General features: G+C 31.3%; 1 protein-coding gene and 1 pseudogene across 1 annotated transcript; both read right to left on the reverse strand.

The window, feature by feature from the left end:
* Nucleotides 1-5092: 5092 nt before the first annotated feature.
* LOC150037039 (uncharacterized) lies at nucleotides 5093-5801 on the reverse strand (annotated as a pseudogene).
* Nucleotides 5802-10272: 4471 nt separating this feature from the next.
* On the reverse strand, nucleotides 10273-12739 carry LOC150037040 (putative WRKY transcription factor 31). The gene is made up of 6 exons (XM_090311523.1): nucleotides 12506-12739; nucleotides 12334-12432; nucleotides 12073-12240; nucleotides 11556-11981; nucleotides 11345-11458; nucleotides 10273-11245 (listed from the first exon to the last, which is right to left on the reverse strand). The coding sequence occupies exons 1-6, from the start codon at nucleotides 12737-12739 to the stop codon at nucleotides 10529-10531; spliced, it is 1758 nt and encodes a 585-aa protein (XP_090167649.1). The 3' UTR covers nucleotides 10273-10528.
* Between the last annotated feature and the right edge of the window lies 1 nt (nucleotide 12740).

A 12740-nucleotide genomic window follows, 5' to 3' on the forward strand; every position in this document is an offset into this window, starting at 1 on the left:
GATCGTACAAAACATCTGGATCAATCAATCCTAGATTTAAAGCCATGATCTAAAGGAAAAAATTATTTATTTCTCGAGTAATACATAAAACAAATGTACAACTTAATAAATTATAATAAAAATATTGATTATAGTAAAAGTATTAACAGTAAAAATCTCTAGCTGTCTGGAGCCAGTCGTTGTAACGAAGGACACTTCCTTCAGCTGTGACCTAACTGGTTACAAAATCCACACCATACTAGAGCGCTTGGTTTTGTCCAATCCATCTCATTATAGTATCGTGAACTCTTTGATCTACCAGGTTTCCAAAACAACGATGGGTCAGGATGTATGACAGACATATTAGGATGCGTGATACAATAATCTTCATGCGGTACAGGTTTAAGTTAAGGAGAGTAACATGCATTATATGTTGACAATTTATAGTAGTCCTCAATGAAATCTTAGTAGTTCACGTTAAATTGTGAGCAAATTGTCATAAAATGTAAGCATGGAATACTAAATGCTTGCCACTTGTTACATGAAGAATACTGCTCTGACCTATTTAACCTCAGTATTTGAACATTTCCCCCTTTTATCATTGAGGTCGTGACGTCCTATTTTCACATGAAATACACCTTCATATTAATCGTATGACTGTACTTCATGTTTACTAGATTTTGTAGCCCATTTCAATTTTTTTCGTGCATGTACCTGAATATTTACTCACTTAGTATTACAAGTATATTTGAAAAAAAATGTTGATTACATAATGTGTATATATATATATTACTAGGTGTATTCATTTCGACGCTCTAAATCAGCTCTTATTTCTTCTCTTCTTTTTTCAAAGTAGTTTATGAATTTGAAAAAAGTTATTTGAACTAGAGCATTTATTGGCAATATTTGAGCTCCTTTAAGAACTCCATTGATGCACTCTAATAGATTTTTCGTCATCCACTCATACCCGAATCCTCCATCGTGTGCTTGAATCTATTGCTCAATACCAATGTTGTAAAAAAAACTCATCTAACTCCGATTTATTCGTTTGATGTCCTCAACAGCTTAATTAAACTTTCGTATTTGGAATTAACATCCGACATGATAAACATAATTCTTCAATGTATTAAATCTGTATTTCTTGTTGAAGTTGCTGACAATATGTCGTAAGCAGAATCAAATGTGATATTTTGGTCTCGTCCAACCATTTTCTGAATTGTTCACTGCTGAGATAATGTCAGCATGTCAATCAGATATTAAACATACATTTTCATGTATAATAATATCTCTCAAATGTTTCAAGAACCATCCCTATGAGTATGCAGACTCCTCATCTGCAACGACAAATACAAGATGAAGAAGATGCCCGTTTGAATCAATGGATGTAGCAATCCGTAACTTTCCTCGATATTTTTCATACAAGTGGGTACCATCAATTTGAATCACCGGTCGACATCTATTAAAAGCTTCTATACGAAGGCCAACTGCCCAAAATACGGAAGTACGGATGACATGTCCTTCAGTTGGTGTTTCCTTTACTTTCCATTCCACACACGTTTTTGGATTGGTCTGCTTAACCATATACAGCGACTGGGGCAAAAATTTGTATGACTCCTCCTAGCCACCAAACACTTTAGCCAACGTCTTTCTTTTGACCTCCTACACCCTATGATAAGGAACATGATATCCAAATTTTATTTTTATGTTGGACTCGAGTTGTGCCACGCTGATGGATGGTTTTTCTCTTACAACATCACAAAACTCTAGTGCAATCATCAAAAAATCTAACTGCACATGACTTTGACTAAGTTCTGAGTAAAAACATGTATGTTGCTCAACATACTTAGTTATTTCAAACAAGCCATGCGATTTTTCTTTGTTGCACGAAGTCTCCATTTGCAAACTTCTTCCCACTTCTTATACTGAATTGCTCAAATCGTCGGTATCGATTCCATAACCTCATATGGCGCGTGACAGTTAATAGCAAAACACTTGACTATATGTTGTATCATTTCTTTGTCTTGACAAATTATCTCTTATACAATTGGATATTGTCAACATCCACAAAGGCTACAATTGAGTAGTGTTCTCAAATGTTATCTATTACATTCATATTAAAATCATTGAATGTATCTAAAGGTAACTCATGTTCACGACCATCAAAATCCAACTCCTCGAATTCATCGTCTATTTCTGTTCTAAAATTCTTGTATTGATTGTTAGCCACCATATCTTCATAATCACAAGGTGGTGTAACTGATTCAGGAAAAAGGTCAATACATTGAGTCGGATCTTCAAATTGACTAAAGGATTGTATTAAAGTTTATATCCAACCGTACTTGACTCACATTAACATATTGTTGCAGGAGAAATTTTGGACCAATCACAAATTGGCACGTCATTTACTAAATTAATGACCAAATTTCAAATCATCAAATTTGGGACCAATTAGGAGTGGACATGTGTCTCGAATTGAAGTTGAAGACAAAGTCCAATGACGCCACGTGGTTTCATCGTGACCGTTGAATCATATAAGATTAATTTGATCCAATTTGATATTATTATTTAGGTTAAAATTCAACTAAGCCCAAAAATAGGTTGAACTTGACCCGAATGTGAAATCAGACCCAAATCCAATTAATTGGGCCAGAAGGCCAGGCCCATGAACCAACTAAGCCCAAACCCATGGGCTAACCAAACTCAAACCCATGAAGCCCACCTGAGAACTCTACAAAGAAGCTCTATTCATTTGTAGGAGATCAGCAATTCTACATTCAGAGAGCCCAGAGAGAATTCATCAACAAGTAGAAGACTCCCAAGACTCCTGAAGCTGCACTTCACAAAAACTCCTTCAGTACCTTCATTCTTCAAGTCAAGCACATCAGCTCAATCGAGAGAGAATCAGAGAATCAAGTATTAGTGATCGAACTACATCGCATCAAATTAACATCAACATCAATATCAACACCAACTCAAGTTCAACTCCATGAAACAAGTTTCTCCGGAGGCCTCGTGTGAACACTAATCCTCCAAGAAGATCATCAAGCCCAAAGGTCAATCATCTAAGAAGATCAACTCGATCATCTAAGAAGGTCAACAAGCCCGAAGGCCGATCATCTAAGAAAATCAACCAACTTAAAGACTATAATTTATTTTGAAAGTATCAAAATATTATGTATTAAAAATTGTACTCACTTTCTACAAAATTAATACAAATACAAAGTTCAAGTTCCACGAAATAAATTTCTCTTGAAATCTCGTGCGAACACATATAAATGCACTAAATTCGAGAGTGACATCGCGATTGAAAACATGTTCATTGCTTGTTCATTAGGAATAAGGAATGACATAAACCTTACTGATCCTGATGGTGTTAGATTAGGATGTCTATATACTATTTCTAATTGATTTGCTCTCATATCTACACCAATTGTCATTCCTACCATTTCAACAAATTGTTCAAAAATAAGACAATACATTACTAATTATTTTACTAGTTATCAAACTTAAATACAAACAAAAAATATTTTTTAGAAAAATAACAAAAACATTGAACCTCAAATTTAAATACTAAAATAATAGAATATTAGAAGAAATATATATAATAAAAATTCACTCAAGTTAATAATTTTTTATTATACTAAACTTTTTAAATAAAAATAGAATATTACAAAAAAAAAAAATACATTACTAATAATTTTACTAACGATCAAACTTAAATACAAACATAAATGAAAAAAATATTAAAAAATATTAAAAATATTAAAAAACCAATAAAAAACTTTGAACATAAAGCTTAAATACTAAAACAATTGAATATTATAAGAAATATATAAAATAAAAAAAAATAAGATTAAATAACCAAAAAGAAAAAAAACTAAACTTTTTAAAATGCACTAGTATTAAAAAAAATAACACTAATATCGACAAAATCTAATATTATTTAAATTGCAAAATATATATATATATTAACAAGATAGATTTAACATAATATAAATAAGAATATTAAACTGTAGAGAAAAAACTACTAACATTAATATATAAATATTCTTGAATTCAACGATTATTAAAAAAAAAGTTAACAGGATAGATGTACTAACATCAATATTCAAAAACTAACAACATCAATATATAAGTAATTAAAATGGAATATCTAGCATAATATAAATATTAAAAAAAGATTAAAAACAAAAAACTAGTAAATAAAAAGTATACTCACAATTTCAATAGCGATTTTACTTTTTTTCCTCAAAGTGACAGCGTTCCTTCTTTTCTTTGTTATTTGTTATCCGACAACACTACGAAAAAATAGAATATTATGAGAATATGGATCTATAACTTATTTTTAATTAAAAAATTAGAAATTTGGTTGAGTGAACATTACCTGTTTTTGGTTATTTATTTCCCAAACAACAATAAAAACTATATATATATATATATGATAGTATGAGAATAGTAATGAAATTTAAAATTATTTTAAGAAAAATAAAATTTAGTAGAGTGAATTTACAAACCTCACAATTTGATAGATGAGTGTAGGAAAAAAGAGGATTTAGTAACAATTTTTTGGAGAAGAGGAAGAAAAAAGGTAATCTAAGATATAAAGAGGCAAAAAGGGATAAAGTAATTTGCCAGAAGTAAAACTTAAAAGACAAGAAGAGAGGGGCAAACTGTGGGATTATATCAGCATGCAGCAGAAGCAAAAAAGATGAATAAACATTCTAATTCATTAGTTTTGCCTATAATAAAGCATGCTCGTACAATAATAATAGGGTTTCAAAACATACATTTGTAGAACTTTTTAATCTCGAATTCTGCAAATCTTCTCCAAATCTTGTTGTGAACCACCCACCTCAAGGTCTTCCCTACTATTCTCTTGGAGCCTTAGATTGAGTCGTGGGACTCAAAATAAGCTTGAATGAAGGGAATTTGGAGAAGAAGCTCACTGCAGAAACTTGAAGAACACTTCTTCAACCTCTTAGGTTTTCAACAAAACTTCAGCAAGTACAAACAATTTGCATGAACGATTTCCACTTCAATCTTCTCTATTTATTGCAAGATAGAAGTTTACATTTTTTCACAATTACTAATGAAAAAATTAGAAGCTTACATTTCATTCCGAGAAGATGTTGTCATTAAGATGCTTTGTTGTTTCCCCATTCAAAATTATTGGAAAGCTATTTCCTATTCTTTTAGCAAACCCCTCAGAAATTTTAGGAAGTATTTCATATGCCTGATAAGCTAAAACTACGGGAAAGCCTTGCAAATAGGCAGCTGGTTTTTCTTTACTCTTAATAGATTTCTTAAAAAACTCGACAGTAAAACTATATGACATTCTTCCCCATGCATAATTCATAAACTTCTCCTCATTAGCATATTAACATGCTTCCAATCCACATAATTATGACGTTGTTTTGGAATCAACAAGTTTTCTAGTAAATAAAGATTGGCAAGTTTTTCTATTTTTCTTTCTGCAGTAACTACATTTTCCCTAGTGATGCTAGTATCATTTCTAAAAAATGCTTGTCTAATTCCTGAATCATTTTCTTCAGTTTCATCTAAAACATCTTCCACATGGTATTCATCACAATTTAATCCAGTAATCAAACAAAAATCCCTCAACCCAAACTTTACAATGTTACCTTCAATGTTAAAAAGAAGAACATTGTTATTAGCAAAGACACATTGTCTTCTAATCAAATGTACTAGAAGTTGTAAAGGTACTTTGAACATTTTTAAACCTAGAGATGCGCAAATGGTCCTTCCTTAAACAAAGATAGACACCTAGAATCTAAACCTTTAATATGGTCTATTACTCCCATTTTGACATAAACTACTTTCAAAGTGAATTCCAACTTTCTTTAGAAATTTTTTTTCTATTTAAACAAAAAAGAAAATATATGTTATAAATATTCTAAAAAAACAACTTAGAAATAGATATATAGTAAATATATAGTTAATACTTTTTCTTTTTTCATTTTTTTTTATTCATGGTTCTTCAAGTTCTAAGGTTCTTTTTGCTTTTTTTTTTTTTTTTTTTTTTTTGTTCGCTTTCCATAATTTTTTTTTCAATTATCAATCTGTTAGAATAATAATAACCACTTTAGTCAACAAACTAAATACTTAAGTCTATCAGTGTTAAACTTATCATATCTTACCACCGATAGACTTCACCACTTCAAGTCTATCAGTGATAGAAACTTATCACAGATAAACCCCAATCAACGTCATATTTGAAGTCTAAAAGCCAACTAGCAATAGTCTATCGACTAAACAACAAATAAACAGAAATGAAACTACAACTTTTCTTCATTTTCATGAAAAATAAATCCAACATGCTCCAAGTCTATCAATGATAGCAACCTATCAATAACAGACTCTGATCATCAACAAAAAATAAAAAATAAAATAATAATAATAATAATAATAATAAACAGTGAAATTGTACATTTACTTACATGACATGAAAATAAATTCAACATCCATTATGTATATCAATGATAGAACTTATCACTGATAGACTAATCAACAATACCAAAGAAAAAACAGTTAACCAATGCATTTATTTACTCATGAAAAACAAAAAAACAAATTCAACATTCTTCAAGTTTATTGGTGACAGAAATCTAACCGATAGACCCCAAACCAAAATACATTTGAAGGTTAAAGCACACAAACAATAATCAATCAACTAAACAATAATAATAAAAAAAAAAAAGTCATGAAACAATAATCAATCAACTAAACACATTTGAACGGAAACGAAAATACATTCACTAAATGACAGTTGGATGGACAACACTACTGATGGGTGCGAATCGACGATCGTTTTTGGAAATCCCAATCTATACAGCCCTTTAAAAAAGACACTCCAAATTTAGTATAAAGTAGTAGTGGCTAAAACTTTCACATCACGAAAGAAACATGGGGGGAATCAAACTTCAGACCTCGAGGTCGATAGTATGAACAATATGTCAGTTAAACTACATTCTTGTTGAGAAGATAATTAGATGAGAGAGAGAAAAATTTCATGTTATGTATTCGCAAGGGCCTCTAAATTGTAAGTTTTTTTTTTTTAAAAAAAAATAATAATAATTTGGAGCTCCTAAATTTTAGGTCAATAACGTTGTTTCAGAATATAAACGTGTAAAAAGTATATATATATTCATTAGTAGAAAAGTAAAAAAAATTAAAGCAAAAAATGAAGTAGAAAAAAGAAAAAAATGTGAAAACAAACTTGACCCAAACAACTTATATGGGAGTGCTACAAAAGTTAGGTGTGGTACATCTTAGCATGTAAGTTTTAAACTTTTCTCTTTTTGTGGTATAAAAATTCGACCATTTAAATTATGTGTGAAATTTGTTTTATAATTTTAGTGGAAATAGATCTTAGGAAAGACGAACGACAAAGTTTATTGACCTCAATAAAGACCTATATGTACATATGATTGATTTGTCTTACACATTGAGCACTATTTAGATTGTACTTTTTCTTTCTACATTGTTTAATATTTTCTTTATTAATCTTCTCACAAACTTCAAAACTTCACGAGAGAGACAAAACAAAGTATTAAAATATCAACAACTTGAGTTCTTTTTTAAAATTTTTTACACAATTTGAGGATTTCTTTTTTCTTTTTAAATACTAATTACGTTACATTATAAGATTTCTGAAAAAAAGTGTCAATACAAAAATTTAAGATTTTCTAACAAAATAATATTATAAAATATATAGTTTATGATTCACCTTACTAACAAAGTTAAAGAAATTCTTGAAAATCTACGTGTCTTACAAATTAGAAGTTGTGATTTTGAGTCTTTGATCAGTTCAACCGAGCTCACTCTGTTTCTTAAAAAAGGTAATCATGAAGTCGAACTTAAGAGTAAATCCTTTAACCACAACAATCAAACCTACACTTACACCATGTCATTGTGAGGACTGAGACCATAAACTTTATAAATAGTCTTAATTCTACCTCCTTGAAAAATAAGTAATAGTATATGCATTTAGTTGAAATAAACAATCTACTAACACTACGGTACAAACTCTCTTGCAGGCTAGTTAGATCAAGTTTTTCAAATTAAAAAAAATCCTAATAGGAGAGTAGTTTGATGGGATATGTGTATCAATAAAAAAAATATCACTATTTAACTACAATTATTAATAGTAGAACTTTTTTAAAAAAAAAAATGAAAAGAAGCTTCATTAATAGTATAAATTAAATGTATAACAACTAAAAATTATATTTAAAAAAATAAACACAACAAAATTTATTAAAGGTTAAGAAAATTATTGTACCGTACCAAACTCTTGTTTGTAGTATTCCAAAAGCACACAGAAACAAACTTAGAAAACATATTAAACGAAAAAAGAAAAAAGAAAAAGAAAAAGAAGAGTGGTATGGAGAACAAAAGCGGTTTTGCCGAACAAACAATAATTACTTTGAAACGGTACTATAAATTCAAGAAAACATGAAAATCTTTTGAGTCAGAAGACTCAGAACAAATATTAAGATAAAATCCAAACTAGGGATTCACATGGCTGCATGTGCATTGAAAGAAAGCGAAGGAGACTTTTATTTATTTAATTTGCTATCAAAATTAGAGAAAGAGAAAAAAAATAAATAAAAATAAAAGATGTGTGGTACGAATGGATGAGGTACGGTGAGGCAATAAAGTTTTTGTAAGTTACGTTTCTATCAGTCTTTGAGAAAATCAAATTGCCATTAATTCACCACACGTTTGTTGGTTTGGAAGTTGAATTTAAATTATCAAAAACCCAATTCCCCTACAATCTCCACCACCCACTCAATTTCATCATCTTTTCCAGATGAGAGACGTGGAAAATTAAAATTTAGAGATACATAGTTGAATATTGTTTACACTCTTGAATTTTGGTGTCCTACTCTTAATTTTTGTAAATATATCGTCAACTTAAATCATTCACTTCAACAAATATTGCATGTATATTTATAATTTCAATTGCAACTCTAAACTTTCATTTACTAGTAACCATTTTAAGAACGGGTGACCATTATATGTATAAAGATACCAATCATTATAAAAAAATGGACAGAAAATATATTTAGTTTTCAAAAACAAAATGGTTAACAAATGGGATCTAAGTAATTTAGATTATCTATTAAGATTTTTTTTTTTTTAAAAAAAAATGATTCATTTTATTCTACATTTTAAGAAATCTACCATGTTTACGAATTGAATGTAGGAGCAATTTTTAAATAGTTAAATAAATTATCTAATTGATTTACTTATAACAATATAAAAATATAACCGAAACAATAATATCTTTCTCATGATATTTTTTGAACTAAATCTAAAGGAGGGTGTTAGTTGATATACTTACAAAAGTTCAAAGCTTAAATGGATACAATCCAAATTTATGAGTATAAATTGAAAATTTTTCAATTATAAAACATATTTTTCTCCTACATTTCAATCGAAAAATTCACTTTAGGTTGCCATAATACAATTTCATATCTCAATTTTCGTCCAAGTCCCGAACAAAAAAAACAATATACTTTTTCTTTGAAAAAATATTAATTTATATACCTAAACTATTAGATATTGTATCAATTTAAAGAACTAATAATTATATCAATTTAAATCTCGAATTTATCAATTTACACCATCCATTATGTCCCGTTTAGAAAAACCTTATGTGAAACTTATAATTATATCTATTAAACTCCAAAATTTTCGTAAACATGAATCAAAGATTTTTTTTGAGATATTTGAAAATCAATGTATGGATAATTTTTAAAGATAATAATATGTAATTAAATCTAAATTATTAGGCTTATGAAAATTTTAGAATTTAATTGATACAAAACCTAAGTTTTACATGAAAAAAAAATTTAGAATAGGGTGTAAATTGGATATACTAATTAAGAGATATTTGCCCAATTTTTTTTGAATAAATTTAATAAAATAAAATGAGAAGATAAAGCAGGTAGTTGCCTGGAAGGTCAATTGGAAATATTTTTGTTAGGGGTTGGTTTGGAGAAAGAAGAAATGAATACATTACGTGTCGAAATGGAGTTGGCCGATATTCTTGACTGTAAGACTTTGGAGTACAATGGAGAATATGTCACCGACTTAGACGATTATTCTTTTGTCTTCTCTTCTATGTTGACGTCTCTCAAATCCCAATTCAACCTTTCTTATTCAAACTGTTTGAAATTAATAGACCTACGCAACTTGGACATAATATTCATATCTTTTTTCTTTTTTTTTTTTCCTTTTTCTCCGCCTGCTTAATTTTAAATATTTCGCTTTCACATATATTGATATATATTATTAATATTATTCAAATTTAAACAATTGGAAAGAATAATGAAGCCGTGTTCTATGTTTTTCCCCCCAAATTAACAACAAAAAAAAGTATGGACATGTTATCCGTCCCCATGATGGATATGACGAAAAATAGTAGGAAAAAAAAACAAAAAAACAAAAACCGACTCCCACTAGGAATCGAGGACGAACAAAAAAAAAATTAACCAACGTAATTCTGATGGGTCTAATTAATAATTTAATTTCCAGGGAAATTGCTATTTTTGCTGTTGTTGTTGCTTCCGTTGTTGTTGTTTGTCGTTGTAGTATTATTTGTGGTATTGGTGTTGCTATTATTATTCGTATGAGCTCCACCGATGATGGAGGAGATAGCGGCGGCGAGAGCGGCAGTGAAATTGGGATCGGCTGTGATAGCGGCGGTGGCGGCACTCAACGTATCGGCAAAAGAAGCACCACCAGGCTGAACCGGAGTCGCCGGTTGTGTAATTTGAGGATGACCCAAATGAGATGAATTAGCTCCCATCTCATGAGAAAGCTGTAGCCCCGAGAATTTTGATTGATTGTTATACAACGCTTGTCCCAAAACTTGAGGCAATTGGGCGGCAACGGCGGCGGATGGTGGTTGTCCGCCGGGGAAAGGCACGTGGAAAGGCGCCGTGGCGGGTCTTTGAAACTGTAGTGGGTTTGGAGTGTGAGTGAGGTCTAACGTAATGGTTGGAAATGGAGCCGAAGCTGAAATTGTAGCCATGCTTGAAGAACATGGAAGTATGGCTCGAGCTAATAAATTTGGGTTCATTAAATTATGGTCCGCACTTGACATAGACCCTGATAACAACATGGTAGCCGCCGCCGTCGTGGTTGACGCCATCGCCATCGCCGCAGGCGGAAGTGGATGGTTGTGGTTGCCTTCGTAAGTTGTTATCAATATAGTCCTATCTTCAGCACAACGTTGCACCTAAAAATCAAAAAATAAAAATTTTATTAGATATGAGATTATTATTTTAATTCATATAAAACACACCAAAAAGAGAAACAATGAAATACAAATACATACTTGTTTGCGAACTGGGCAACCCACAGCCATTGTGCAGCGATAATAGGCTCGTGGACATGGGTTTCCTTTAGCCATTTTTTGGCCATATTTTCGCCATTGACACCCATCAGAAATCTACATAGATTAAATTATTTTAATTATATATATATATATACACACACAAGGGTTTAGATAATAAATTGAAAATAAAAATAATAATGAATAGGTATACCATGGGAGCTTCGGATCGAGCACGGACGGAGACACGGGCTTTACGCATGGTGGCTTCGGTTGATTGGTCGAGTGGTTTAGAAGAGTTGAACCGGGAGGGCTTATGGTTCGGACCCCAACCTTGAGATTCTGATTCGGGGCTATCTTCTCTAGGGTTGGATCTTTTGGAATTTTCGTGATCGGAATTAGGAGCCATGATTTCCGCGTGATCTCTTTTTCTGGGGGCGGTTTCGGTGTTATTGTTGTTGATGTTCAATGGAGACCCAGAACGGGTTCTTTCATCGGATGAGGAATTACATAATAATTCATCGCTTTCACCTATGTTGTTGTTGTTCGTGTTCCCACTTGGTCCTAGATCCATAAATTGTCTTGGTACCATTACCCTTCCAACTTCATGTTTTATTTCCGTTGATTTCTTCTCCCCAATCTTCAATTTTCAAAAACCATATTTCTTTTTGTTATTCAATCAATTTTATTTGATATATTATTTATGAAACCAAATTGAAATTTTTAATTACCTCTCGTTCATGAGCTGGTTCGGAGGCCTGATTTTGTTGTTGCTGTTGCATTAATGTCAACAGATGCATTTGTAAAGAACTATAATTGTTGCTCACGTGGCTTAGCATGTCTCTAAGCTTGTGATTCTCAGCGTTCATACGGTGAAGCTCCACTTGCAGCTGCGCTAGCTGCACCCAATTTCAAAATTTTCAATAATTTTGGATAATACAATCAATCACAAACAAAAATCAAAATGAAATTAATTAAATGACTTAAATTACCTCGTTTTTGGCTCGTTTATCTTCACCATCTGAAGAAATTCCATCATCCACCGTTGATTGATCGCTTCCGGTGTTAGCAGTTAACAGATGCAACCCAGTCTAAATTAAAATAAATTTAGTTAGCAAAATTGGGAAAATCGAAGGAATTTAATCAATTAATAATAAAGCTTACATTAACGAGATTGAAGGAAGTTCTGGGAGCGGTCAAAGCTTTATCGTCTTTAATGATGGCAGTAGTGGAAGGTTTGGAGTCTTGATCGGCCTCCAGATCATCGACCAGTCTTTTCTTAGCGGAGAAAAAGTCGACCTCGTTCACGACCAACCGATTTTCGTCGGGGAGAGGCGGAGTAGAGTCGGTGTCGTCAGTCCGGCCAAGTTTTCCGGGGAATTCTAAACCTTGAAACATT

This window comes from Benincasa hispida, chromosome 3, assembly GCF_027475165.1.
Source record: "Benincasa hispida cultivar pf3 chromosome 3, pf3_genome.v1.1, whole genome shotgun sequence".
In the NCBI taxonomy this organism is placed as follows: Eukaryota; Viridiplantae; Streptophyta; class Magnoliopsida; order Cucurbitales; family Cucurbitaceae; genus Benincasa; species Benincasa hispida.